Source organism: Podarcis liolepis (assembly GCF_965112155.1).
Source record: "Podarcis liolepis genome assembly, chromosome: 16".
In the NCBI taxonomy this organism is placed as follows: Eukaryota; Metazoa; Chordata; class Lepidosauria; order Squamata; family Lacertidae; genus Podarcis; species Podarcis liolepis.
In genome coordinates this window covers 9,986,277-10,014,216 of record NC_139567.1, presented here as the reverse complement: position 1 = coordinate 10,014,216, position 27,940 = coordinate 9,986,277, and the positions used below count along the sequence as shown (strand labels likewise).

Below are 27,940 nucleotides of genomic sequence, written 5' to 3'. Positions count from 1 at the left end.
ACCGCTCTTAACCACTACACCACACTGGCTAGCAATTTAAGCATTGCTTAAATGAGAACGTTTTTGCATTTGTTGTATTCTGAATGCCCATCACTGCTGCACTCTCATAGATGCTGTGTGTAGCTTCATAGATGCTGTGTGTAGAGCTTCAGCTGTATTTTGGAATTTTGGGGTCCCCTGCTGCAACAAAAGTCAGATTTAAGCTGGTTAACACCTTTGTTCAATGGACAAATTTATAGAAATGTGATGTAACAACTTTTAGGGAGAGCACCAAGTGTAAAGTAAGGGCGCCATCTCCTGGTTTGAGTTTTGCACATCCATATTTTGCTCATAATAACGTAGCATGAAATTCCCTTGTGTGCAGTGCATGGCTCATAACTGTATATGGTGTGTGCATATGTAAGTTTCTATAGTCCCCCATTCCTTTCTATGAGGGTTGCTGAAGGTTGAGGGCTTGTGCAAGTTAGGCTAGGAATGGAAGAGAATGTCTTGTAATACTTCTCTTGGAGATGCCACAGGTCCCATAGCACAGATGTGCAATTACATCCCCACAGTAAAACTTTCAGGTTCCACTTGCTGTTGCAAGAATGGTTGTTTACCCATGTTTTAGGTTTACCAAATGGTTTAGGTTTTAGCTGTTTGACTGTTAATAAACATCAGTTCCCCCAAAGTGGAAGCATTTTGCTGCTATGATTATTTTATCAGGTCTGGGAAATGTGGTGCCAGTTTCACAACCACAGCATGCGGAACTGCACAGCACTGAAGCTATTATCAAAGTGCTAAATGATCGGTCTGATTGTTCTATCCAGAATATGACAGTACTTTGACATAGCACTCTTGAAACACCCTAAAAGAATAGGACAGAAACTTGCTCTCTGCTTCCCTAGAGGGCAAGACTAGATTTAAGTCACAGAAAGGTAGATTTTGGTTGAATCCAGATTAAGGCCACAACCTGAGTCAACATGGCTAGATTTGCAGAGTATGTCTCCAGTCCTACGTGTTGATATTAATATTTCCCCCTGTTACATAAGGAGCTGATGTCTCACCCACTCAAAAATCTACAAGTATTCCAAGAGGAACTTATTTTAAATGAAAAATGCAAAGGAAAGATCAGGAAAGATAGGGTGAAAATGAGGCAAAGGGAGGCTGCTAATAGACGATTTACTACAAAGATGGAAAAGGAAGTCTTCAGCTTTCCTGGTGTTGTTTTTTAACTTTTTTATTAAATTCCAAGAATAAATTCCGAGAAAATGAGCTTAAAAGGCTGGAACTTCAGCTCATTCCAGTTGATCTGACAACCCCTCAGTCCAGACACAAATGCTCCGCCTCGCCGCATCTCTAACGCCCTCGAGCTGAGCGGCTCTGGCGGAACCTTTGTCCTGCGCTCATTTGTTTCTTTCCGGAGGCCGCTTAGCGTTGGAGCGTGTCTGGGCCCGATTGCCCCGTTGCCATGGGGATTGCCCGGAAGGAGCGTGTGCCCTCTTGAAAAAGCTCCCCCGGCTTCTTCCGGTGTTGCGAAAGCGGCGGCGAGAAGGTAAGTCAGCCCGCGTAAAGGGGGAAAGAGGCTCCTGGGTGGCTGTCTAGGAGCCAGGCCGGGTTTTTTTGGGAGGGATATGGGATTTTTTTGGAGGGCATGCAAGCCGCGAGTGGCGTGGGCAGAAACCCCCTTCACCTGCCGCTGATTCTGTGAGCACCGCCAGCAATCCTCCTCCTCTCCCTTGTTATAAGAATTTTAAGGCCTCAAATATAGAATAAATATTCATAAATGCACACATATCTATATATATAAACCATGTGTCTGAAATAGTACGGGAGAGCAATCCTAAAGCCATTCTGACTCTCAATGACCTCAAATACTCATCTGCAGTGAGGGAGGCAAATAGGGAAAGCCTCCCTATTGCCTTTTCGCTTGCAAATCCTGTCTTAAGGGTGTATTTGTGTATGAATAGGGTGAGCCTGTGACCTGGCTTCCGGAACTAAAGTATTAACCATCACGAAAGAATGGCCAGGCTTCCCAGGTAATGCAATCGGCGACCATTATCAGGTATCCTGGTAGGCAGGGTTTCTGCTGTAGACCGCCTCCTATGATATATGTATGATGATTTTGGGGTGGTCTTTGGCTAAGGGGGTTGGGCAATGTCAAAAGTCTTTAAAGGTTCCTGCACACTTTTGTTGAGGGTCTCTCCCTCCTTGGAAGGAGGGGAGGGGACTCTGTTGCAACAGAAAAATAAATATCTGCCTTGCTTTCCACTGGATTCTGTCTCCATCCATTCTTCTCTGGCCAATCATGGACTTAGGGGACTCAGAGTCCTATGGGGAGTTGGGAAGCAAAAGCCAAACCCCAATTTTTACATCACCATTATCAAAATCACACAAGTCAGTTTCCCCCTTTTTTTCTGTGTCCCCTAACCAGCCAGCAGTTCACATCTCTTCCCCGCACTCCAGGTTGCCCTAGCATTATTCACTTGCCTTTAGGAGCCTCTGGAAAAACAAAGGAGGAGCTTTCCACAACAACTTTGTCTCCGTGCCCTTTTTTAAAATTATGAAGCACTTGTTTAGCGAATGGCTGTGGGGCAAGTCTTGCCAGGCCACCAGAAAAGTGTTCGTGGTACTAGGTGTTTTCTTAGCACCAAACTCTAATAGAAACGCTGGTGGTGCTTCAAATGCGAGAGGAAAAACCGCAAGCCCCACATCCTGGCTCCCTCCAGTTTTGGACAAACTGTGACACCCCACCTCACCCCCACCAATACAGTCATACCTCGGGTTGAAGTGGCTTCAGGTTAAGCATTTTTGTGTTCCGCACTGCGGTGACCCGGAAGTAACAGAGCTCGTTACCTCCAGGTTTCGCCACTTGCGTATGCACAGACGCTCAAAATGAGGTCATTCGCGGAAGCGGAGAATTGCGACGTGCGGACGTGGGTTGCGTTCACTTCAGGATGCGAACGGGGCTCCGGAATGGATCCAGTTCGCATCCAGAGGTACCACTGTAGTCTTTAAATACAGTAGTTTCCAATGACAACAGGATCAGGCCCTATGTAATTTGAGCTGAGTACTTTGAGAGCGTTTCCTTCCCCTCCTAATCAAAGCTGCATTCTATATATCAGAACTGAAGACAACAGAGCCCCCACAAATCTCTGGTAGTCTTTGTGGCTCTTTTCAGAAATGTAACTCTGTACAAAATGCTCAGACTGATTTTGTGATGATACTTTTCAAATGTGAGAGTATGGTAGGCCTTCAAGCTAGGGGACACCTTGATTTTGAGGGAAATAAAAAGACTTTGTTTTCCGGTCTTCTCCATACTTTTTGTCCTATTATGTCTTCTAACATTATGGCAGTGACTGTGGTTTTCGAATAGAATTTGATATACTTTAATACTTAGTAAAATGATAAAAAATCAACAATTCTGTGGGTAATTCCAACTGGTTAGGTTGATACTATTCTTTGAACCGCCCTGAAACCCCCCCGGGTATAGGATGGTATATAAATTCTATTATTAATATTATTATTATTAATAACAATAATACAACCAATTTCATAGAGTTGTTGTAAGAATAAAAATTGGGTGGGGAGAGAACCATTATACCACCTTGAGCTCTTCAAAGGACAGGTGGGATATACGGTAAACGTAATACATGGAAGTACAGTGGTACCTCTGGTTACGTACTTAATTCGTTCTGGAGGTCCGTTCTTAACCTAAAACTGTTCTTAACCTGAAGCACTACTTTAGCTAATGGGGCCTCCTGCTGCCGCTGCGCCGCCGCTGCACAATTGCTGTTCTCATCCTGAAGCAAAGTTCTTAACCCAAGGTACTATTTCTGGGTTAGCGGAGTCTGTAACCTGAAGCGTATGTAACATGAGGTACCACTGTAATTAAATAATTCCAAAATATCAGTGACCAACTGTGGACTTGATTTATGCTTTCAGGCTGCTAAGATGTCAAGCCAAAAGAAGTGTCCAGACTGTGGCTCCTTGGAAATTGTAGAGGACTCTCATTATGCTCAGAACCAGCTGGTGTGCGCAGACTGTGGCTTCATTCTGACTGAAGGGCTTCTCACAACCACATATGCTGATGAAGAACATTTACAAGGTGAGGCAAAGAATAGCAAAATAGCTCAAAACTCTTTGTATTTTACAAAGACATAGGATTTGGGATATGACTTGCAAGCAGTTCTCAAATATAGACAGGCCCTACACCATTCAACGGTTTAAAAATGGGTGCATGTTTGAGAGCTTGGACCAAAGTTTGGCTGATATATGTGTTTTTATCTCGTAGAAGTCACATATTCACGGAGTACTGGTCAGAATGAGCAAACGAGCCGTTGTGTACAGCGAGGTAAGTATTCTGCATTACTCTGTTGATGCTTTGTGGAAATTAATGTGCCTGTCATCCACAAGAGCTGCATTTTTTCACTTTCTAAAAGCAAAGAGAAATTTGCATTTTTAAAACAGTCTTACCTATTTGCTGTGGGGCAACATCAAAACAACCCATTTTAGAGTTTTAGAGGTGCACAGAGTCCAGAGTTCAGTTTGATTGCCTGATCAAATCCCACCTGAATCATTGACAGACTGGTTAACCATGGACCAGTCTTTTTCCGTTACCATTAAATGGCCATTATAATTGTGTGTACAGCTGCAAAAATTAAAAATCAATACATAACTAAAAGCCAAATTAAAATACAAATATTGAAACAGCAATACTAACAGCCATTCTCAATTAGAGCCCCCAAAGGCGTTCATTTAAAAAAGTTCTCTGTAGTATCGAAAAGAAGCCAAAGTAGGCTTGGTTTGGACACTCCAGTTACACTACCACAATTGAAAATATGTTGTCCATGATTGCCGCCCATCTATCCTCTAAAAGTGGGAGCATGTGAAACAGAGCCTCCACAGATTATCTTAGTATATGGGCAGCTTCATACAGGCAAAGACCTACCCTGCGGTTAGATTTGTCACTGATAAATGTGTATGTGGAAACATTTCTTAAGTACTGCTGTGGTATTTTCCCCCACAGGAGTCAAACGTGTTCGGGATCTCTGCAAAGTTCTGCGGCTTCCTTCTCTGTTTGAAGATACAGCCGTGTCCTATTACCAGCAGGCAATCAAACGTCCCTGCTTCAGTTTAGTCAGCTTGGAGAAGAAGGAGATGCTTGTGGGCTGTTGCGTCTTTGTGACCTGCCGCCAGCACAACTGGCCCCTGACCATGGGCACAGTCTGCCTGCTACTCTATGGAGACAAGGAGTTGTTTGCAAAGACCTATCTACGCTTCCTGAAGGAACTGGCACTGGATGTGCCTACGCTCAGCTTGATGGATATGGTGAAAACCCACCTCAACAGGTATGTTGAAGTTCTTATGCCTTTTCCTTGACAATACTTCTCAAAGTTGGTGTGCAATTTCCATATTTCAGAGACAGAATTTACAAGTATCATACAGACTGTGTGGTATATTGATTGGAAGGCTGATGAAACAGCAAGCTTCTTAAAGTTCAGCAGGGATGGGTGTGGTCAGTGCTTGGATGTAGGAACCCTGTGTGTGCTGTGTGCTTCCATCATGGAAGAAATGGGTATTTTCATATGTGCATGTATACTCCAACTCCCTGATTTCTGAGATTTCATCTGAGGCACTTCAGGCAGTTCCAGGCTTTTCTCTTTAGCCACAGGGGCAGCAAACTTCCTTTTTTAAACAAATCATTCTCAGAATTGTGAATTCTGCTCCTGCTACCAATCCCGTAATTGCTTGGAAATCCTTCCTATTATTATTAAGGGCAAGAAGCCAACAAACAGAATTTTGTTGAGCACAAGTTAGGAAGAGTGTAAATTCAGCCCTGTCCATATAGTGCTGGTTAATGGAAGATGCTTGCCTTTTTGATTCAAGCTGCTCAGCTTGCCTTTGTGCTGTCCTTGGAAAATGCAGGGCCTTCTGCCCTTTGCCCTTTCACAGAATGCTTTATTTTCCTCTTTCTTCTATTTGTCTTCTCCATCCTGCCACATCTCCCAACCCAAGGCAGTCTATCTAAATGGCTTGTTTGATTTTCATCTTTCCAGCTTCAAGATTTTCCAGAATTCACCCAGCGTCCCGACTAAGTTTGTGGAAGAAAAGGAGCAGCTGGTGGCAAGGACTATCCAGATGGTAGAACTTGCCAGCGACACGTGGCTGGTGACCGGCCGGCACCCCATCCCCATAGTGACAGCAGCAGCCTTCCTGGCTTGGCAGTCTCTCCGGCCTGTCGATCGCCTCACTTGCACCCTTTCTCAGTTCTGTAAGCTTGCTGGTATGGAGGCTCCCCGGCCAGCCCACCAGAGACTGAAGGAGCTGCATAACATCCTCCTGCAAATGGCTTCTCAGCTGGGCTGGTTGCGAGTGCTGAAAGTGGACCGTCGGAGTGTGGCAAAGTACATCGGTGACCTTCTGCGGCACCGCCGTGTGCTTCTACAGGCTGCCTTCCGCATCGTGGATACTACGGAAGACTGTGACCTAGAAGACTCAGCAGCTGCGCCACTGCAGCTAATCGATGAGAGCGCTGCAACAGTAGAAGAGGCCTCCCTTTCAGGAGAGAAGCAGAAGTTCAGCAAGCGGAAACCTTTGCTCCCACCCTGCGTCTTGAACCCCGCAAAGAGGCTACGAACTCCTCAGCTAAGCCTTGAAGATTCTGCTATCACTGGGGATGAGCCCATTTTAGACAGTGAGATAGAGCAGTATATCCGGACTCCAGAAGAAAAGGAGATGTTTAGCAAGGCTCAAGCGTGCCTGTGACCTCAAAGCTGCAAGTGATTCAGACAGGCGTGCAAGCAATAGCCTTCTGATACATATTATCTCTAGGAGGCTTAGTTTGGTAAGAATAGAGTATACACTTCCGGAGTTAATGCTAAATACATTACTTCTGGTAAATGAGCCATCATAACCACTAGAGGATTGTGAAAATTTGTGTCCTGGGCTTTTTAGACTTGTCTACTGTCTGAAGCAAAGGGATTCATTGGTTGCCAGATGTGATTCCCCCCCCCCCCCCAGCTCTCCTGTCCCACTAAGAATCCCCCGCATCCTTCAGGCATGGCTCCTTCCACCCTACTGTGGTAATAATTGAAGACAGGTTTGGGTGGCCTGGATAAGTTTGGTTACAAGTAGGGACCACTAGTAACCAGTTGGCAAGGTTGTGTGATTATTTTCCTTCAACTCTGAGAAGAGGTATAGGAAGTGGCCGCATTGCAGTGGTTTGCATGCTGTTTAGGACAACTTTTGGTGTAAAGATTGGCAGGCTTCCCTGCGTATCTCTGGGTGAGAAGTAGTATCCACTCTTGAAGTTTGGGTGGAGGCAGTCAGCCAGCTAGAGCAACAAATACCTCTTTGAGTTGGCATTTGACTTGAATGAGTGTTTGTCTGGTCTACTTATGGTCCTCATAGTTAGGCATGGGAGAGTGGAAGAGTAAAAATCTAATTGCAAGTTGTTTCAGACATGCATGCTTTAAACCTAGATCCAGAAGAAAAAGTTGTGGCTTTGCAAGCATCTCTTTATAGAACATGGTATGGTGGTTGCTGAACATCATACCCGTGTCACATGAGGGGTGGTGAGTCAGTCGCTCTTATTAATGGAGCTGCTTAATTAATTTTTGTCCCTACATGCATGTTGAGAGACAAGCTTGTATGTCACATTACTGACATATGTGATTTGTTCAGTTGCTCAAATTGTTGCCGCACAATTCTGTTTATTGCTCTGTAACTGTGGCCAAACTCTTGTTACTGCCAGATTTGATTTAAAAAAAAATGACTTTATGACCAACCAGATACTGAACTGTGTGAGGTATCAAGAGAGCCAGAGGAGTAAGAAAGCAATAGGTAACTTTTTGGATGTTGCAAATCTTTAATATATTAAACAAGAAACATCTGCTAGAAACACTTCATTTTTATAAAATGCAAAAGCCCTATTAAATGCTTTCTTTGGCACAGTTGTCTCTCAAAAAAGCTCTCTGTTCTTTGGCACAGTTGTCACTCAAAAAGCTTTCTTTTGTGATATGTCATTTGCTCATAATGTAAACAGACAAAATAAGGTAATAATACAAAGCTTTTCTGATAATACTGTTTTCAGTGTAGCAAGCATATATAACAAGTTCAGCATCGGCAATATCATGTGGGTTGTAGTACTGACATATAAATGATTTAGGCCTTTATTTAAATATAAAAAATATAAAACCAAGAAGGAATTTTCAGAGGTAAGGGAAAGGAGAATAGATCTGCTCTCAAGCTAAATAGGAGGAAGCAATTGTGAAACCATTGTAGTTGCTAAAGAGGTGATTGAGGAGGAGAAGGAACAGTTCTTGGAAGATTCAGGGATTGGGAGGTAATAAGTGCTTCATGGCCCTTTAAGGGCTCCAACTTTCCATGCCAGCTCTTAGAGCCACTGTGGATCCTACTGATTGCCTATGGCTCTGCCTGTTTGACTGGTGGAACCAATAGCATGAGGACCAAAACAATCCTTGCAGCTCCTTTTGAGGTAGGTGGTGTTTTACTGACAAGGAGACTGCGTACGCCTGCCTGTCTCTAGGAGTACATTGATCTTCTGCCATGTTCAGAATAAAGACTTTATTTTTAGTAAGCACTGCACAGTTGATTTCAAAGGAGCAGTAAGAATTTTCAACACGTGTGCGTAAAAATTATACATTTATTTATAGTACCCAGTTTGTGTCTTCCCCCAAGGCTATGGTTCTGTTGTGGAGATACCTCCTGGCATCCACCCCCTGCTTGCATTCATTGCTGTTACTTACTGTAGTAAATGTGCTTCCTCTTCTAGCAGCTGTTTGTTATTGCTGTGATATAAATTGTAAAAAGTGAGAAGAGGGGCCTGTGCGGGGAGCCTGGCCTGTTCAGATTTCTTGCACACACACCCTTGAAAATGGACAAATATATTCTTCAGCCGCTTCTGAGACACAGGTGCCCTTTGTGGGAAGTGCTTTTCTATGCATTTACCCCACAGACGTTTCAGTGCTACCTTTCTAGAAAAAGAGGTGCCGGAATGCACAATGAACGCCTCCCTTGTTCTCTTAGAATGGCAATGGAGCCCACCAGAGAGGTGTCGCAACCGAGTTCCAGCTGAAAAAAAAGCCCCAGATGTTAAGCTGGCCTCGTGAGACACACCCACATGGGTAGGGCTGCTTGCATGAGAAAGGCCTTTAAAGGTTATGCTAGAATCGTGGGGTGAGCTCACTGTAAAATCCCTCCCACCATGTTCCTGTAAATTCTTAAGGATACTTAACTGTGGCTCTCGGCTGACTTCCCTCCTTGCAGGATGCCTACGTCTTTAGGAGCTGGATGCTCCTCCCCTTTCCCAAATATGGAAAACCCATCTAATGAACTCAACGGAAGGAAAAACAACATGTTTAGTTCTCCTACATCTGTGGCTCTCATAAGATCTCACTGTTCTTGCTCATGAGTCAATGTTTGTTAGTATTGCATAAATGATGCAGAAGAAAGTGGCAGCATGTCCTCGGAGGTCAATGGGGCCGGAGTGTGTGGAGACAGCATTTCTAAGCACTTGTCTGGATTTTTCACACAGTCATCTACTACAAATTCCTCTGTCGTCTTTTTAGCTTCCCATATGTTTGCCCCTCTCACTCTGCTGCTTTAAGCAACTTCTACACCCCCACCAGTGTTACTGACAGCACTCATCTGGGTATAATAATGGTTTATGGGTGTGAACAGAAAACCCTCACAAGTCTTCTCTCTCTAAACAATGCACAACAATGATCCTAAATAATAAAAGAATCTCTCTGCCTGGTTGGAATTTATAGCGGGTTGGCTTGTTTTAATTCTGCAAAAACGTGGGTGTGATTTATATGATCCAAGTGCTTTGCCAATAGCCTTTGATCGCCCACTGAAATGTTCCTGTCTCTGTTCTGTTGGCCAGTCTGTGAGCCAATTGCACAATGCGTTCCACGTTGATTTAAATTAATAACACACCTTCCCACACCCTGAAACACGCACTTTTCTCCCAAAAACTTGGAAATCCAGATGTTTATCAGTAAGTAGAAAGGAGAGAAACAGGAAAGAAGAGAACTTGTTTCTCCCTCCAAAGCAAGCTGTAGTCTTTGCAGACTTGAGTAGATTAAGGACATGTGTCCTGTCTCTGTGAACAACACTTGGGTTCCTTTTGCAAGAGCAGTTAAATGATTGGGTGGTGTTGGCCCTCTTAACATGGATAGAAAAACTGCCATACAGTGTGCCATACAAACAAAGAAGCTACGCTCCCCTTTTTCTTTTTTTCTGCAAGGCCAAGTACATGCCATGAAAGTGAGGTAAGCACACTTGTAGCTGATACTTTGCTTGATTGCGTTTTGACTATGGCTTTTAAAATAAACACTTACGTTAGCTCTGTAATTCGGTGGGCTAAATATGGTCACTAAAAAGCTACATTTGCTCCCTCTTAGGGTGGGGGGAAATGGCTTATTGCACTGTGTCATGCTGAGGACCTCTTCTCACTTTGCATCTCAGTGTGACCTTCAGAGGTCATGCACCTTGCACCAGGTTTTGTAAGGCTATGGATAGGGAGGAGAAGAATGGAGCAAAAGGCTCAGGCAGCTGCCTCCTAATGAACTACATGTTTGACACGAAGTGGCTAAGACCAGGTGTGAACAGACATCTGCCTTGCAGAATCTATCCTGACCCCTACTGGATTTTTTCTTGGTCTACCAACTGGAGCCAGTCTAGAGTCAAATGCAAAATGATGACTCCGAAGGTGGCACCAACTGCCTGTTGGTACCCTACAAGCACAAATCTACTTGCAATCTATCAGGAACTTCTGCAGCCTAATTCAGAGGCAGGAGGAGTGGCGGTCTTTTTGCTGCTATCATTAAACAATTCTAAGACAAAGCTCATGTCAGGGTATTGCACATCATCTTCTTTCCCTGACCCTAGTCTTCAGTTGTTTCAGACCCCAAGACTCACCTTTAACTACAGATCCACTTTGATTTGACCCTCTATGTGCCCTTTTTATCTTTAGCGAATCTGCAGTTGACCCAATTCCTCCTCTGAACATTTAATGCATTTGCCCCCACCCCGTTCTTTTTAACAGGAAAAAAAACTTTTTAAAAGGTTGATGTCATTGGTGCAACCCACCTTGGCCAATCACACCTTGACCTGACAATCTTTCCTCTTCTTCTGAACCTCTCTCATCTTTCCTTGTCTTCTGAAAGTGTAGGTACAGCTTTACAAGCTTGGAAGGGGGTCAGCCAGACTAGAAAACAACACATTCTCACGGCCAGTTTTTCCCATGTCTAACAAGTGCAATTATCTGTGGGATTGCAAAATACAATGCAAGAAGTCCTCTGCCTGGCGTGGGCAAGGAGTGATCAGCCTGCTGGCAGGGATTGCTGCTTTTGAGAAAGAGCCCAAGGACTTAGTTGGCTACATGGAGCTCATTTTTGACGTAGCAGATTCAATAGGAGTTTGATCATGCGACTGCTCATTAACTTGAAACAGTGGACTGTCCCCGCCCCCCTTGGAACTAAGCAGATGGGAATGTCTCAAAGGTGTTTAAAAGTGCTTCCCCCCCCCCAAAAAAAATACTTAAAAGGAGCAACATGGTTTGAGCCACCTCCTTGGTCAGCCCCATGAGCAAAATGATGCCGCTGCCTTACTACCATCAATTCTGTTAAAAATGACCAACTGTCTCCAGCTTTGGTGGTTTGTTGGCTGCATCAACAATGAGCCACAGCGTAGCCATGAGAACTGGCCCTGAGGTTATGTTGGAGGAGGGGGGAGTGGAGAAGGCAAGAGCTCTTTGACACAACACTGATGGCTTTAACATAAAGTGTGTAGGCACTTCAGTTGGATAGCAATTTTGCCTATACATATGTACATACAATGCTAGAGATTTCAGCTTATAAACACTGCTTTCCTTGGTATGCCATACCAAAAAAATAAAATAAAAAAGCACCTAGGATCTAAGTGACATGCAGAAGGGATATAATATAGATTGCAATGCTCCAGAACAAATGATTGTCTTTCACCGTACGAATTAGGCCACCGCTGCTTGTTCGGTGGGGACAGGAAAAGATCCCCAGGAACAAAGAGCAGCCGAGTCACCTGGTGCACAGGATATCGGTGATGGAGAGCATGGTGTGGTTCCTAGGATGTGATGCACGTACCCTCTCCCTACCCTGCCCCCTTGCAACTCAGATGTCAGGTGACCTTTCCTCTCGACTGCAGGGCAGGGGGTCTGGGAACGTGGTCAACCAGGCACTGCCCAAGCCCCACATAGTGCACACCATCAGCCTCTGCAGCTTGCGTCAGCAGGCTCTGGCAGCAAGATGCCAGTGCCTTGCTAATTCCTGCCCGAGGCTGGGGAAACCTGCTCCAGCCCCCTGGCCCTTTGACCCTTCCCTACACAGTCGTCTCGCTCTTCCAGAGACCCGTTTTCATGCCGGCTGCGCTGTCAGCCCCGGTGAGGTTTATGTCGTACTCGCTGCCCTTCAGGCCCCCGTTCTGATTGGCCGTGTTGAGGGGGAAGGAGCGCCTCTTAGTCTCTTTTTCCGCTGCGGCATTGGCCTGGTGCTTGAGGTTGTCTCTGCTGGTGCTCCTCCGCTGGCTTTGGCTGAAGTCTGCCCCGTGGTGGTGGCCGCCGCTGCCGTCGCTCAAGTCGGACTGCGTCAGGGCCAACTCCAGGCTTGGGACCACCCCGTGGCGCCGATTGTTCAGAGGGCTGTTCCGACTGCTTTGGTAGCTCTCCGAGTGGCTGGTGGGGAGGCTGCCGCTCTCGCTGGTCGGGTGCTCTGAGGAAGGCCCCCGCAGAGCCTTCAGGCGCTGCTGGTGTTTCCCTTCTCGGTACTGCTTAGTCCTGCTTTTGTGGTGTCTGCTGCGGCCGTGCAGGTTGTTGGCGTACCTGGCCGGCGGGGTGCTCTTGCTGTTGCAAGGCTCGGCGTCCTCATAGCAGGCCGTCTGAGAAGGGCTGCCATCTGCCTGGCCGAGGGCCACTTGCAGGTTGTTGAGTTTGCAAGGCCCCGGGGCGGAATTGCTGCTGCTGGGGGAAGAGGAGGACTTGATGGACTGAGCCGCCTCAGGGCTGCAGCCAATGAAGACCTGGGAGCCGTCCTCCACTCCCACCCCGGGGTGCACGTAGGCTTGCATGGGCAAAGCATTCCTGTAAGAGGGGCAGCAGGCGAACCACGAGCCCTGCACGTCTCGGCGGCGCGCGCAGTGGTGGGCAAAGATGAAGAGCCCCAACGCCACAGCCGTGACTCCGTAGAGGCAGCTGAAGGCCACCTTCAGGAGGAACCAGCGCTGGGACACCGCCATGGCCCCGAAGGTCCAGAGAGTGATGTACAGGAAATGGGTGATGACAAGAGCCCAGAATTGCACCCCTAAAGAGTAAACGCCGTCGACGTCGGCACTGTGCGGGGTAGAATTCAGCGTGACCAAGATGGACCCTGAGTCTGTCAAGAGGTTGCTGCTGCCACCCAGCCGCTGACGCATTTCCAGGGGTTTGGGCGCCTCTTTGGGGTTCCTGGCTTGGCACTGCAATCGGATTCCCGCACACAGGAAGTAAATCCAAGTGACGAGCAGGACGAAAGCCGCAGGCACATAGAAGGCCCCGATGCTTGGCTGACAAGCCAGCCAGCAACTGCAGGGAAATGGGGAGAGGGGGAAGGTTCAGCAGAACTATCAAGTGGTTCTGAAGTAACTGGGAGAATGTAGGGTGAGTCCTGGGAGATCAACCCAAAGGTCTGCCACAGCAATGGAAAGCCCATGCCCCTCCATTTGTTGCTAATATGGTTACCAGATTTTTTTTCAATGAATCGGGGCACTTTTTCTTTTCTTTTCTTTTAGCTGAGTCAGTAGTGGGGATGGTGAGGCAAAAGACCCTGGGCCCAAGCACACATGCATATTGTATAAAGGTGCAAAGCCCTTCTTTTGCACCCTGTGAAACATAAATGCGCAGTTTTAAAAAAACTGGGCAACGGCCGCCCACCCGCAACGCCCGAGCCTCCCCCAATCTCCTTTCCCATTCCCCCTTTGTTTTGACTAATTGGGGGAAGGCTTGGGAGTCATGGGCGGGGGGCGGTTGGTCAGTTTTTTTTTAAAAAAAACTCTGCACATTTATGTTTCACAGGGTGCAAAAGAAGGGCTTTGCACCTTGCCTGGCAGAGAAACCGTGCACCTTGCGCCCCTCCTGTGGCTGATAATTACTGCATTGCTTGGTTGTTATGTATTTCCCAAACGGGAGTTAACCATAGGAGTGTTACAAAGATTTGGTGCCTGGGCTTGGCATAGCTGCCTGTCAAGTCCCATGCTCTAGTAGGGTGATCCTATGCTAATCCCTGAAGCCTCTTGCCTTGCCTTCTCCAAGCACGAAACAGCGAGAGGAGAAGGAAGAGTAACCACTGTAGGCCTTTTTCTCTGTGGGAGGTGTGATTTGAGTCCAGAAGGAAGTGAATAATCTCTGCCAATAGAGGCACACTAAGAGCATATAGCCCAGCAGCAGCTAATATGCTGGCCTCCAGATTTTTTTTTTTGGGGGGGGGGAACCACAACTCCCATCTTTCCTGATCATTGGCTATACTAGCTGGACCTGATGAGAGTTGGAGTCCTGCAATAGGTGGAAGGAGCAACATTGGTAGTCCTGATCTATCCCAGGAATTGGCACTTGTGCGATGCCACCAGTTTTCCAAAGTCCTGCCCATAAATGGGGTCCTAACACGTGAAGCCTTGCTGTATAAAAAGGAGCATTTTGGATTACTTACTAGGAGTCATGATCCCCGTAGTTATGGATATTGACTGCTGCTGTAATCCCACAGATGATGAGGGGGATCCCACCAGCTATCAGGTAGAATCTGAAACACAAAGAAAATCACCACTGTTGATCTCCTGGATGTGGGAATTATACCTGCAAACCTTCCATGGGCTGGAGACGGAGAGAATAAGTCCCCCTCCCTTGGTTCAAAAAGGAGCAATCCACTCCCCAAAGGCACAAGAGTCGCCTTGTAAGAATCGCTGCTGGATCAGGCCAGTGGCCTGTCAAGTCCAGCATCCTGTTCTCACACTGGCCAGCCAGATGCCTGAGCACAACAGCACTCTCCCCTTTGGTGGTTTCCAGTAACTGGTATTCAGAAGAATTACTGCCGTCATGACTAGTTTCCTCTTGAACCCAGTTTTGTAAACTTGGAGCAGGGGCGTCTCCTGCAGCCTACAGCTCCCTCCCTACGAGACCTTCTTCCTCGGTACCGTAGCATTGGGCGGGGGGCTGGCTGGGGGGCTTCCCCTTCCTGCTGCTGTGGTGCCTTCCACGTGGCCTCCTTGTAGATCACTCTCACCATCACCGCCATCCACAGAAGAGTCGACAAGGCAGAGTAGTGCAGAATGATGCCAACCTGTACAGAGTAAAGGCAGAGGACACAGTCATCTCCTGTGGGTCAGTTGCACTCAAGGGCTGGGAGACACTTGCCGGATCTGGGACGGAATGCCCCATGACAACGGCGCTTCCAAGAACGCTGTCGGCAATGATGCCATCTCCGTGTTATTTATTCCATTTAATAATGTGATGCCATGCCCACGGGGCATTCTTACAGAGGCAAAAGCAGCCTGCTGCTGTTTCCTTTGGGTGCAACACCAGTGTGCCACTGGAAAGACAACTGCTTGCGCACAGGATGAGGTCCTCCTTGCCATACTCACCAGTGACTACATTATTACATGAGCACTGTTCCACATCATTCTATATTTTCACTTACATACATTCATTCGGAATAAGATGGGTTTATGAAGCAATTCTATATCCTCCCACCACACTGACGAAGAATTCTACAAGACAGTAGTCTATATCCGGAATCAATGTTCAGTGTCGGATATCATATTTGCTGAATACACAAAGCTTCGCAGCTCGTCTTTCATCGTACAAAGTCTGGTACCTCACTTCATTTAAAGATTTTCAGACTAAAGATTTCATTTTGGACTTGTTATGGTTTGAAGGAATTCTATAAAATATTGTTTATTGCGCATGTACACGGTCATCGTGTTGCCTAGACGTTGCTGACATACTCACCGCTTGGCAGATGACCACGTAGTTGGTAAGGGTGACGCCCCCCGCAAAAACGGCCGACGTCATGGCAATGTGAAAGCAGAGGTTGAGCAGCATGTGCCAGCACTTCCGGGAGATGTGAATGGTGCTGCGGGAAAAACAGGCACAAAAGGAAGGTGGGTGGAGGAGCCAAGGAAGGACCACAGGCGGGCGGTGGCTGGTGCCCATTGTGGCAGGTAGGGCGGAAGGCAAGGTACACCAACAGCAGGTAGATTCACGGCCAAGGACAGTGAATTCTGGATCGATCCCCATCCTCCCCCCCGCTGAGTCCTACAAAGGTGACACTGAGACAAAGGAGGAGGTGGGAGAAGCTGGCAGGCAGTGACACCCGCTGGCCTTGTTGCAAGTAAGAAGCTAAGGACATGGGGGCAGGATGAGGCCAGGCGAGGGAGATGGGGCAGGATACTCACCTGTGGTTGATGATGTACGTGATGATGGTGGCGAAGAGGCACAGGAGGAGGAGAGCAGTGCAGCTGTAAATGACAGGGTGCAGCACTTCAGCTGGGCTCGGGGACTCACGTGGAAAGTTGCTCAGTTCCTGTGTTTGAGAATAATAATAATAATAATAATAATAATAATAATAATAATAATAATTTATTTCTTATACCCTGCCCATCTGACTGGGTTACCCCAGCCACTCTGGGCAGCTTCCAACAAAACACAAAGCGGGGAGGGAAGCCTCAACTATGAAACACTTCCCAAAACAGGACTGCCTTCAGATGTCTTCTAAAAGTTATGTAGTTCTTTATCTCCTTGGCACCTGATGGGAGGGTGTTCTGCAGGGAGGGCACCACTGCTGAGAAGGCCCTCTGCCTGGTTTCCTGCAATTTCACTTCTCACAGGGAGGGAACCGCCAGAAGGCCCTCAGAGCTGGACCTCAGCGTCCGGGCTGAACGATGGGGGTGGAGACACGCCTTCAGGTATGCTGGGTTGAGACTGTTTAGGGCTTTAAAGGTCAGCACCAACACTTTGAATAAGGTCCAACAGAGTGCAGTGGTTAGAAATTAAGGCAGCTTAATTTAAATTAAAGCACTGAGGGGGATCTCGGTGTTCCAGCTCCTGTGGAAAGTTCACTACCTGCATGGCAGCCTTAGCTGAATATGTTGGGAAACTGTGTACGTGCAGCTACTCACACAGAGTCAATTAAGGTTTGGCAGACAGCCAGAAGGCAATCTGAAGGAGTAAGTCTGCCTGGTGATAACAGAGACATGGAGACAGCTTCCTGATTGGTCAAGCTCTCTCAAGGGAGTAATGGCCTATTAACTGGAATGTGTTAGTTCAGTATTTCAGAGTTCAGTAGTTCTGTGTCAGTGTAAGAGTTGTGAGTGGTGTATGAGAGAGCTAGCTAAAGATCCATGTTCTGTTCCTGTATATAGTCCACTGTATATAATAAACACCTAACTACAAGTTCCTGGTTCCTGCTTCGTCTATCCTGTCTGCAGCCAAATCGCCAATTGCTTCCGTGGATTCTGCATTTACTCTGCTAGGTCTGCCTAAGGTCCTGCAACTAGTCAGAAAGTTGCGAAACACCAAATAGGTTTTGCCAATAGACTATAGCTGGGCAAAGCAACCCAAACCTCCCTTGGGCTGGGCGGGTGCTGGATTAGGTGGGCCAGCCCACCCCACCCCCCATGCCTCACCATCAGCACAGCGACGTTGCCAAGGTGCCGGCAGCTGACGGTGGTGACGTTGGGCTCCAGGCCAATCAGCTGGCAGCCTTCAGCTCTCCAGCCCCCGTACCCAGCCAGCACGTCAAAGTCCCAGGAAGCGGCCATGCGGTCAGTGCCCTCGCCCAAATGCCGCAGCGAGATGACGACGGGCTCACTGAAGTTGCTCGCTCCACAGCCATCTGGGGAAGACCAAACGAGGAATGGGCAAAGAGGCTGCAAGCTGCCTTCAGGCTGAGTGGAACAGATGCTATCTTGCACAGCAGAAAGGGACAGAATAATATCCCTCCCCTAACGCCCCATACACCCTAACAACAACAAACAACAACAACATTATCTGAAAAGAACACAGATATATATTTCCTGATTCATTTGGTTATTCCTTTCCTCATTCTTAAAGGAAAGACACACAGTATGAATGCTGGCTTTCAGACATGGGTTCTTAAGCAATGCCCTTTGAGGCAGGAGTAACCAGCGTGGAGAGCGGGTGGCACTGTGGTCTAAACCACTGTGCCTCTTGGGCTTCCTGATCGGAAGGTCGGCGGTTCAAATCCCCATGACGGAATGAGCTCCTGTTGCTCTGTCCCAGCTCCTGCCAACCTAGCAGTTCAAAAGCACACCAGCGCAAGTAGATAAATAGGTACCACTGTGGTGGGAAGGTAAATGGTGTTTCCGTGCACTCTGGGTTTCCATCAAGGTGTTCTGTTGCACCAGAAGCAGTTTAGTCATGCTAGTCGCATGACCCAGAAAGCTGCCTGTGGACAAACGCCGACTCCCTTGGCCTGAAAGTGAGATGATCACTACAACCCCATAGTCGCCTTTGACTGGACTTAAACTGTCCAGGGGTCCTTTACCTTTTACCTTCCAGATGATTTGGACTACAACTCCCATCATCCCCAGCCAGTGTGGCCTGTGTTTAGGGAAGATGAGCTCCCCACCCCCCAAAAACCCATCTGAAGGACCCCACATTGGCTAGCCAAACCAAAAGAGGCAGGCCATACAGCCTGTTCCATACAGCCACTGCCCGGGCACTGAGATCCTTACGTGTTCCTGCATAGATCACTGGAGTGGCCACACTGCGCCTTTTGCCATCATCTGCCAGGTGTGAAGAGTTTCCAGTGCTGCAGAAGAGCTTGCCGTTGCGGAATGCCAGGAACTGGAGCTTGTACTTGTGAGCTGAGGGGTAAGGAGGAGCCGACGGGCAGAAGAGACCAGGAGGCAACTGAATGGAGGCCAGAGCAATGCTGTTCTGATGGGACAGGGAACAAAGGGGTCACCCAGCAAAACAACAACAACAACCCAGTCCCAGCCTGGGGACACACGCAGGAAACTTGACTTCTACCAGTTCAGTTTCTTGTCCACATTGCCAGGTACAGCTGGAGCAGCCCTCCCCCACCCCTTCATTCATTCATAAATCCATTCCTTCCTTTCTTTGCATTAAGTTACAATGGGTTGCATCCAATGCCAGTTCCACACAGACTAATTAAAGATAATGGGCATGTCTAACTTGGGATGCAGACGGTGCTGTGGCCTAACCACAGAGCTTAGGGCTTGCCGATCAGAAGGTCGGCAGTTCGAATCCCTGTGACAGGGTGAGCTCCCGTTGCTCAGTCCCTGCTCCTGTCAACCTAGCAGTTCAAAAGCATGTCAAGTGCAAGTAGATAAATAGGTACCACTCTGGTGGGAAGGTAAATGGCATTTCCATGCGCTGCTCTGGTTCGCCAGAAGCGGCTTAGTCATGCTGGCCACATGACCCGGAAGCTGTCTGCGGAGAAACGCTGGCTCCCTTGGCCTATAGAGCGAGATGGGCGCGCAACCCCAGAGTCGTCCGCGACTGGACCTAACGGTCAGGGGTCCCTTTACCTTTACCTTGGGACCATTAATTTCAAAGGGTCTGTTCTGAGTAAATCTAAGATGGCTACAGACCATTTATTTGTCTGTTTATTTAAAAACAAACTGCATGAGAATTTGTTTTTAAATATGTGTTTCTCAACAGATTTCCTCTCAAACCTTTCTAAACACATTTCACCCTAACATACAGGTTGGTACTCTCCTTAAGCCCCAAAACTGTGTTGCAAAAGTTGGAGTAGTGCGACATCTGAAAGACAGCTACATACTGCTCCGTACATAGCATGGCAGGGGGAGGTTTGAGAAATAGCCCAGCTTAGTGGCAGAGCTTCTGTTTTGCCTACAGAAGGTCCCAGGTTCCATCTCTGACATCTCCAGGGAGGGCTGAGAAGGACCCCGTTCTGAAATCCTAGCAAACTGCTTCCGGTCAGTGTAGACAATACTGGTCTCAATGCGCCAACCGTCTGACCCCGTATAAGGAAGCTTCCTACGTTCCCAAATCCTTTCCCCCAGTGCTGACCCAAATGCCTCCTTCTCAACTCAGTGGTTGCTTTTTTAGGTTGTGAGACCTGATGATGGATCTCCCACTTCAGGTCTGGTTTGACTAGCAGACTCTCTGAATTCAGTTCATCTGCACTTGCCCTGCCCATGCAAGGGCTGCCTGGATTTCTGCTCTGCTTACTGCATCCTATAATGCTTTGCCAAGATCCTTTCCTCTCCTTTATCCACCCTACTTGACCCTGCCCTTCCCCACCTCACCTTGATGTGAAAGCTGGCCAGGGAGATGTTTGGCCGCCCCGTGGCACACCGGAACTTCAGCTGCTGGTCTGCCAGGGACTCAGCATATCGCTCCTGCCGGTGCGGCCGACTGCTGAGCACCACCTCGCGCTTCTGAAAGGCTGTGCAGCTCAGGCCCACATAGCTGTCTGGCTTGATCAGGTAGGCCTCAAAAGCGATGTTCCTCGTGTTCTGCCAAAGCAAAGGTACCCGACTTGTGAGACCCAGGATGCCTCCCAGGAAGCGGTGGGCAAAGCTGTTCTTTCCACTTTCCCGTTTTTCCCTTGTCTTGAGCTTAGCTCTTCCCATCCATTTGCAATTTATTTATATATTTATTTTTTTAAGCCCTCCCGAAAGTTCACTGCATTTTAGTGCATATTTTTCCTAATATACGGGATGTTTGTATGCAATTTTGCCTAAGGCCCACATATTTACACAGTGATTTTCCCCAATATAACACATTTTCTGTGCATTATTTTCACTAATATACCCGTTTCTATGCATGCTTTACCACAGTATGTGCAATTTTTTTGGGGTAGACATTACTTGGTGGGACAGCTGCATTGCAAAAGTGCAAATTTTGAAGGAAGGCGGTGTTTCAGTTTTCATATTGTTTCAAGAAGTGTGAATAAGGTAAATTCTCATTTAAATCATATTTCTCCCCCATTTTTTACTCCCAGGTAAAGAGTATCATTGTTAGGCATGGTGGCACAGATCCACACTCTTGTGTCCATCCATCCCCCCTGTTAACTTGCAACTACCCCCTTTGTCTCAATATGAATATTTCTTACTACCCACATCTTAATATTATTCCTCCGATTAATTTGTTCCAAGCTCAACTAGTCCCTTAATAAATTGCCCTGCAGTGACCTCCTCCATCCCTCATTCCCTTGCTCTCTCCAAGCCTAGCTGGTGGTACCAGTCGCCATTTCAAGTTCCCACAATGCTACCATGGCCGCTCCAGGGCACTGTGGGAAATTCAAAATGGCAGGCAGCTCCCAGATAAGCCCATGGACAGGTTGCTGGATGGGTAACTGAGCTGACTGTCAGCACTGGTGAGCCCTGTCAAAGTGCTTGGTCCCCAGCAGCTGCCCAAGAATACTGGGTGTGTCCGTGCCGCCCGTGTTCCTTAGTTCCAAACAGCCCACAACCCTCCCCTCCCCATCTGAACATCTCTCGGTGTGACCTACCACGGCTATGTACTGAGAGCTGGTGCTGAGAGTGTAGGCGGCAATCTTCTCTAGCGAGCGGACGATGCTGGTGCAAGCCTTGTCCTCAATCTGAGCCATCCACAGAACGTGGTCATCCACTAGCATCATGTTGCTGGCCATCTCCACAATGACGTCCGTGAGCTGCGGGAAGGCAGACAAGGGTGAGATCTTCCAAAAAACCCCAGGGCTGCAGCAAAAGAGATGATTTAAATCAGGGACGGAGAACCTGCGGCCATTCAGATGTTGATGGATTTCAGCTCCCAGCATTCTTGTGCCATGTTGCCTGGGGCTGGTGCAGCTACGAGTCCATCAGAGTCTGAAGGCAGTGATAGAAACTGGAGTAGAAAATCTAGGAGCCAAATGGCTTCTAGGACCTGGGTTGTGGGCGCCAAAACAGAATGTCTAGTGGCCACTGGCGGGGTGGGGGACGGGGAGATCAGCAACACTTTTTATTTATTATTTTGATAAGCATGAATTAATATGCAATTCACATAAGCAACACATCGTTAATTTCACATTTTTAGCAGAAACTGTTCATACATGTTTAATTTGGTGTTTACAATAAAAATACAGTGGTACCTCAGGTTACAGACGCTTCAGGTTACAGACTCCGCTAACCCAGAAATAGTACCTCGGGTTAAGAACTTTGCTTCAGGATGAGAACAGAAATCGTGCAGCAGCAGTGGGAGGCCCCATTAGCTAAGGTGGTACCTCAGGTTAAGAACAGTTTCAGGTTAAGAACGGACCTCCAGAACAAATTAAGTTCTTAACCTGAGGTACCACTGTATTGGTACCATACTTCAGCTCTCAAAACACTCTACTCTTTATTGTTAAACTCCTTAACATATTGTCTATCCTTAAGATATACTATGAGGCTTCAAAACACATACATTTCAGTAATCCTTGAGTGTCAGCCAGGCACACAAAAATTGGCACCCAGACTTTTTGAGGTGCTTGCTAATGGAGAATCTTTAGGCGCAAAATGCGCCTGATGCCCTGCTAATTTCGAAGCCTGTCTAGAGGACCTCAGCTTCCCCACCCTGCTTTAAATGCAAAGAGCGCTCTGGACAATGCACAGAACATGGAAGCGACACCACATCCACCCTGCATTAGAACCCTGCTCAATCAAAGAGACCAGATGGCTTTAAGAAGCCTGCAAGCGAGGCCTGAGCACAACCTGGCATTCCCAACAACTTGTGCTGAGAGGCATCAGGGCCTTGTCCACTATTGCTTCCAATCCACCACTACGGAAAGAGGAATGCAAATGGATAAAATTGATGGTAATTGCAGCCAGATAGGTTATAGCGAGTAGCTGGAAAAATCCAGAAGAGCTAGGGGTGAACCAATTCTCTAGGGAATCCTCTGTGTTTTGAGGCACAGAGGAAAAGACAGGAATCGCAAGCAAGCAGCTTACTCCCTGAATTGCATTTGGGGAAAGCAAAGAACGTAGGAATGCGGTTACACATGACTCAGTTACCTGCTTAATCTGATCCACGTAACCAGTGAACTTCTCAATCATCTGGGAAACGTAGATGACATCCATCATGTCCGAGAAATTTGCCGCCTCAGCTGTGTAGACACGCAGCTGGTGTGCCAGGGTCAGGGCGTTGGAGGCGTTGATGGGCATCTGGGAGCACAGAAAAGGGGTTGGGGCCCACGTCAACATAGTGCTTGATACATAAAATAAGAGAGGTAGCCCAGGGGTTATGCTCAGTGGCAGAGCACCCACTCTGCAGGAAGGTCCCAGGTTCTACCCCTAGTGCCTCCACCTGGGAATACCCCCTGCCTGAAACCCAGGAGAGCTGCTGCCAGTCAGAGCAGGGTATATAAGACAATATTGTAGGGCCTCCACATTTGCTTCTCTGGGCCAGGCCAACCACTCCTAACATAGAAAAGGGCATTGAAGGCACGGCTGGCTGGGAGCTGGCATAGCCATGCCAACTGTGCAGCTGCAAGGGAGGGCAAGGCAAGCCCCTGGCAATGACAGGGGCACCCCGAGGAGCAACCCACCAGCACAAAGGTGTAGAGGACACGGGTGATATCGTTGGTGTACAAGCAGTGGGAATAGTCCCCTTCCTCCCAGCGGCCTGTGCGGTCACAGCGCCTCCACGCTTGCTTCTCCAAGCCGGGCCCCCCGTTCCCAGAGGCGAAGGGGTACTGCAGACATGACTGGTAGGCGGTGATGCCAGCCAAGGTGCGTGGCCACCTGCGGGCAGGGGGGAGAGAGGCATGTCATGAATTCTACTCAATATGATCCAGAGCAGAACTCCAACGTATCGTTAGCAGAGTAAAAACTTAAACACATTGCAGAATTCCAAAAAAATAGACCAGAGGCAATTGCATTTCATCCAGCAGAGCTTAGTGCTACTGAAGGCAAATGAGCATAATGCTCACAAATCCAATACATTCAGGATTGGCCCTGTCCATAAGAAATCCAGTTGCAGCAGACTTAATTTAAACTTACAGTAACTTATACAGTCATATCTGCCAATCACCCATTCCCACCACCCTTCTGAGTAATACCCCTCCCCACCTTCTCACTATATAGAAGGATCTGGCAACTTCTGTTTCAGTGTATCTGAAGAAGTGTGCATGCACACGAAAGCTCATACCAAGAACTAACTTAGTTGGTCTTTAAGGTGCTACTGGAAGGAATTTTTTTTTTTTAATACAGTCATACCTCGGGTTGAAGTAGCTTCAGGTTAAGCATTTTCGGGTTGTGCTCCACGGCGACCCAGAAGTAACAGAGCACATTACTTCAGGGTTTCGCCACTTGCCCATGCGCAGACGCTCAAAATGATGTCACCCGCATGCACGGAGGCGGCAAATTGCAACCCACAGATGCGGGTTGCATTCGCTTCAGGATGCGAACGGGGCTCTGGAACGGATCCCATTCGCATCCAGAGGTACCACTGTAATAAGTATAAACCTTAACGCTAAGCATCCTATCTACAGAACACCACACCAGAAGGAAAAGAGATAGAAAGAGAAAGTGAATCCCAGGCTCCTTCTGGCCTTACTATTATAGTCAGCATGACCTTGACAGAAAGAGATAACAGAACCAGTTTAAGCCAGCTGTACTCAGCTTCTCTGAAGGAATAACCCAAACATCATGAACCTTCTGCTTGTTTCTTTCACGCAGATAAGCTTCCAGAACCCTCTTGAACTAATTAGAATAGGAAAGACCTCTACACATCAGACTTTCTGTACCAAGAAATGCAAACTGACAAGGTGGCCATTTGGAGGGAGTGCTTCTGTAATGGGAGCCCCATCCGGCGACTTGTCTGTAGGGGAGGCAGGAGGAGATTGCACAGTTGAAGGGAGCATGAGACGACAGCAGGGATGGGGAAGGTGTGACTTGTCGGTTGGGAGACCAGGAGGGTGGAGGGCACAGGGGATTAGCTGGGTACCGATGGGTTCAGGAAAGCCCTTTCCAACCTGATGTTCTCTAGGCGTCGCTAGGCTGCAACTCATGTTACCCCTGACCATTGGCAATGCCGGCCGGGGCTCATGTGAGTGGACAGCCAGAAGATCTGGAGGGCAGCAGAGGCAGAACCCTGCTGGATTTGACCAAAGGCCCAACTAGTCCTTTTCACTCGCCAACCAGATGCCTATGAGAAGTACAGTACTCTTAACTGAAAGAGAATTAAGGGCCTCAGACGTGAGATCTCCAGGCTGATAGTAGATTAAGACTGATGGATACTTGTGGGGGCTGAAGCCGGGAAAGGGGGGGTGGAGTTTGGGAATCCAAAGGGTTCATAACTACAATTTATTTTGTTTTTACTTTGTTTGTTATTGGTATGTAAAATGGGAAATTCGTGGAAGGGAACTTTGGTCGACGTCAGGAAAAAACATTTTAAGAATAAGAATCGATGTATAAGTTTGAGGTTTAAGTTTGGATAAGGTAAAATTGGATTTTTAAAATGAACTAAATTAAATGAAAATAAGGTTTGCAAAAATAAATCTAAGATAAACTATTAAGTTAAAGTTGAGAAATAAGTAATAAAATTTGCTGAGCTAATAATTAGAATTGGAACACAAGAAGGGGAGGTGTGAGGAGGTCTGAGAAACAAGTTAAAAGAAAATAAGCAATTGAAATTCTACGTGTTTTTAATCGTGTTTTAAGTTTGGAAGTAAGTGAGAAGAAAATAAGGGATTGAAATTATACCTGTTTTTTTGTTTTTGTTTTGTTTGTACTATTGTGTATTACTGTTTTTTCTTTTTATATATAATTTTTGAAACCTCAATAAATATCTTTTAAAAAAAGAGAGAGAAGTACAGTCCTCTTATGGCTGCACCAATCTGTTTGGATGCTCCCCTGAATTTTAAAATAATAATTCAACATATGGGGTGGGTGGGGATAAGAGAGCGAGCTACAGATCCTTCTCCCCCTCCACATTACCTTTCCATGTGTAAGATGGTTGGTGGCTGTTGGCTCTTTATGGGAGATGTGCTCAACTGTACAGTTCCCCCATCCACAGCCTGAGGACCTTTCCACACAGCCAGGTAGTTGTGGATTCTGTGCTGCTCATACAGGAATGCTTTTGCCCACAGCTCCATGAGGTCTTCTTCATCAATATGCCACCCCATATTAACTGCTACCCTTCTGAACCATATTTACCATTTCCACTGGCTTTTTTCTGTACCGGATTTTCCATGCGAAACAGCAAATCCAGATTAAATGGGGAAATTAATATGGGATGCCCTATTCGTTGAGAAAGTCAACCTGTGGGTGCTACACAAAACTCACACGCACAAGCAGCAAGGGAGGTGCAGTGGCCACACAAGGAAGGGTCTCCTCAGTGGTGGCTCCCTGGTGGGGAATGATCTCCTTAGGGAGGCACGGCAGGTGCCATCACTATCTGCTTTTAGGGGCCAGGCAAAAAACAATTATTTTGCCCAAGCTTTTGACCTTTCACTCTTTTCTTTCTTTCTTTCTTTCTTTCTTTCTTTCTTTCTTTCTTTCTTTCTTTTAGGGGGTGCCTTGAGTTGGATCTCCTCTTTTATAAATATTACCACGGAGTGTTTAAGGTTGTTTCTACTCTTGCATTTATACTTGGTTTTGATGTTTGTTTCTGTAAGACATCTTCTGTTAACCTTTGTGAAAAAGTGACTTATTATCATTATTATTATTATTATTATTATTATTATTATTATTATTATTACCACCACCACCACCAACAATTCCACAAGAAAGTTCTGTGCAATTGCCCTGAATCTCCCACATATATCTCCCCCTTGCCCTTTAAGGAAGGGCTATAGCTATGCTATATGCAGAAGGTCCCAGATTAAGTCTCTGGCATCTCCAGGTTTAGCTGAGAGAAACCCCTGGAGGGCTACTGCCAGTCAGTGTAGACAGTACTGAGCCGGTTGGACCAATGGTCTGACTCTAACTTGATATAAGGCAGCTTCCTATGGCAGGGATTCTTTTTCCTGCCTCTCCTCATCCGCATTTGGAATAAAAATACTGGTCAGGCTGCTCCCTGATAAATATCACACAGAGTAAACGAAGGGAAGAATGGGGGCATTGCAAGCCAGTGAGCATCAAGGAAGGAGACCCCCGCTGCCTGCAACTGAATGAGAGGGTGGGGTTGGGAGAACAGGGAAAGGGATAGGGGATTGTGTCTCTAAATAGGATGAGGCCCCGTGAGGGGAGGGGGGTGACTTTCATGCTGTGCCACAGGGTTTGAAACAGAGAAGAAAAAATGTCTGATGCCAAATGTTTTATGGAGTAATTTATTTGCCTCCCTGGAACTCTCTGCTTGGTCCAGCTGCTTCAACATCTGGCTTGCAAGACTCTTCCTATGCCTTCTCCCTCCCATGCCAGCGGGAACAGCTGGATGAAGGCATAAGGCTGTCACATGGCTCCCTCCACACACACCAGACGCAGACATGATACAGCACACCCCTTGAGCTGCCTCTGCAAAGACAAACCCAGTTCCTCCTTCGGTTCTCGCAGCCTATTGCCCCAGAACAAAACTGGCTTATGCGGTTGAAAGCAAGCTCAACCCAGGAGAACCCTAGGCTGTGTACACACCAAAACCTTGAAGTGTGTGACTTCTCCTGAAGAACCATGGGAACTGTAGTTCCAGCACCCTTAGCAAACTACTGTTCCCAGGATTTTTTTTAGGGGGAAGCAGTGTGCTTGATGTGTGCTTTAAATGTAAGGTGCGGGCTGCAAAAATGTTTATGCCCTCCTTCACCATCACCGTGGTCTCTGTCTCCTCCCGTTAGCTCCATTCGATTAGGAAATACCAGAGGCAGGGGCAGGAATGGAAAGAGGCAGTGGCTTGTATCTCATCCTCTGTTTGTTGCAATCAGCTCTGTTTGCCTTCCACTACAGTTCAGCTTCCGCTAAAACTTCTTCACCTCACTATTTGCAATGG

At 47.2% G+C, this 27,940-nt stretch overlaps 2 protein-coding genes across 5 annotated transcripts in view; one reads left to right on the top strand and one right to left on the bottom strand.

Annotated features, from left to right (window-relative positions):
* The first annotated feature begins 1,489 nt into the window (after positions 1-1,489).
* LOC310695739 (transcription factor IIIB 50 kDa subunit-like) lies at positions 1,490-7,833 on the top strand. 4 transcript variants are annotated; one of them, XM_083480630.1, is made up of 6 exons: positions 1,514-1,534; positions 1,950-2,018; positions 3,925-4,087; positions 4,274-4,333; positions 5,009-5,330; positions 6,039-7,833. In XM_083480630.1, exons 3-6 carry the CDS (start codon positions 3,934-3,936, stop codon positions 6,745-6,747), a joined length of 1,245 nt encoding a protein of 414 aa, XP_083336756.1. In that variant the 5' UTR covers positions 1,514-1,534; positions 1,950-2,018; positions 3,925-3,933; the 3' UTR covers positions 6,748-7,833. The 4 variants fall into 4 exon arrangements, with proteins under 4 accessions (XP_083336755.1, XP_083336756.1, XP_083336757.1 ...); XM_083480629.1 differs by lacking the exon at positions 1,950-2,018 and having other exon boundaries at positions 1,490-1,534; XM_083480631.1 differs by lacking the exon at positions 1,950-2,018 and having other exon boundaries at positions 1,531-1,686.
* The window catches only part of ADGRA2 (adhesion G protein-coupled receptor A2), a 115,524-nt gene continuing 95,413 nt past the window's right edge, over positions 7,830-27,940 (bottom strand). The window contains exons 9-19 of the mRNA XM_083480359.1: positions 23,565-23,760; positions 23,032-23,181; positions 21,534-21,695; positions 20,326-20,535; positions 18,763-18,967; positions 17,692-17,900; positions 16,462-16,589; positions 16,016-16,139; positions 15,202-15,347; positions 14,721-14,810; positions 7,830-13,600 (exon numbers count right to left, since the gene is read on the bottom strand). Coding sequence (XP_083336485.1) covers positions 12,364-13,600; positions 14,721-14,810; positions 15,202-15,347; positions 16,016-16,139; positions 16,462-16,589; positions 17,692-17,900; positions 18,763-18,967; positions 20,326-20,535; positions 21,534-21,695; positions 23,032-23,181; positions 23,565-23,760 — 2,857 coding nt within the window. The 3' untranslated portion in view covers positions 7,830-12,363. The remainder of the gene's footprint in view (positions 13,601-14,720; positions 14,811-15,201; positions 15,348-16,015; positions 16,140-16,461; positions 16,590-17,691; positions 17,901-18,762; positions 18,968-20,325; positions 20,536-21,533; positions 21,696-23,031; positions 23,182-23,564; positions 23,761-27,940) is intronic.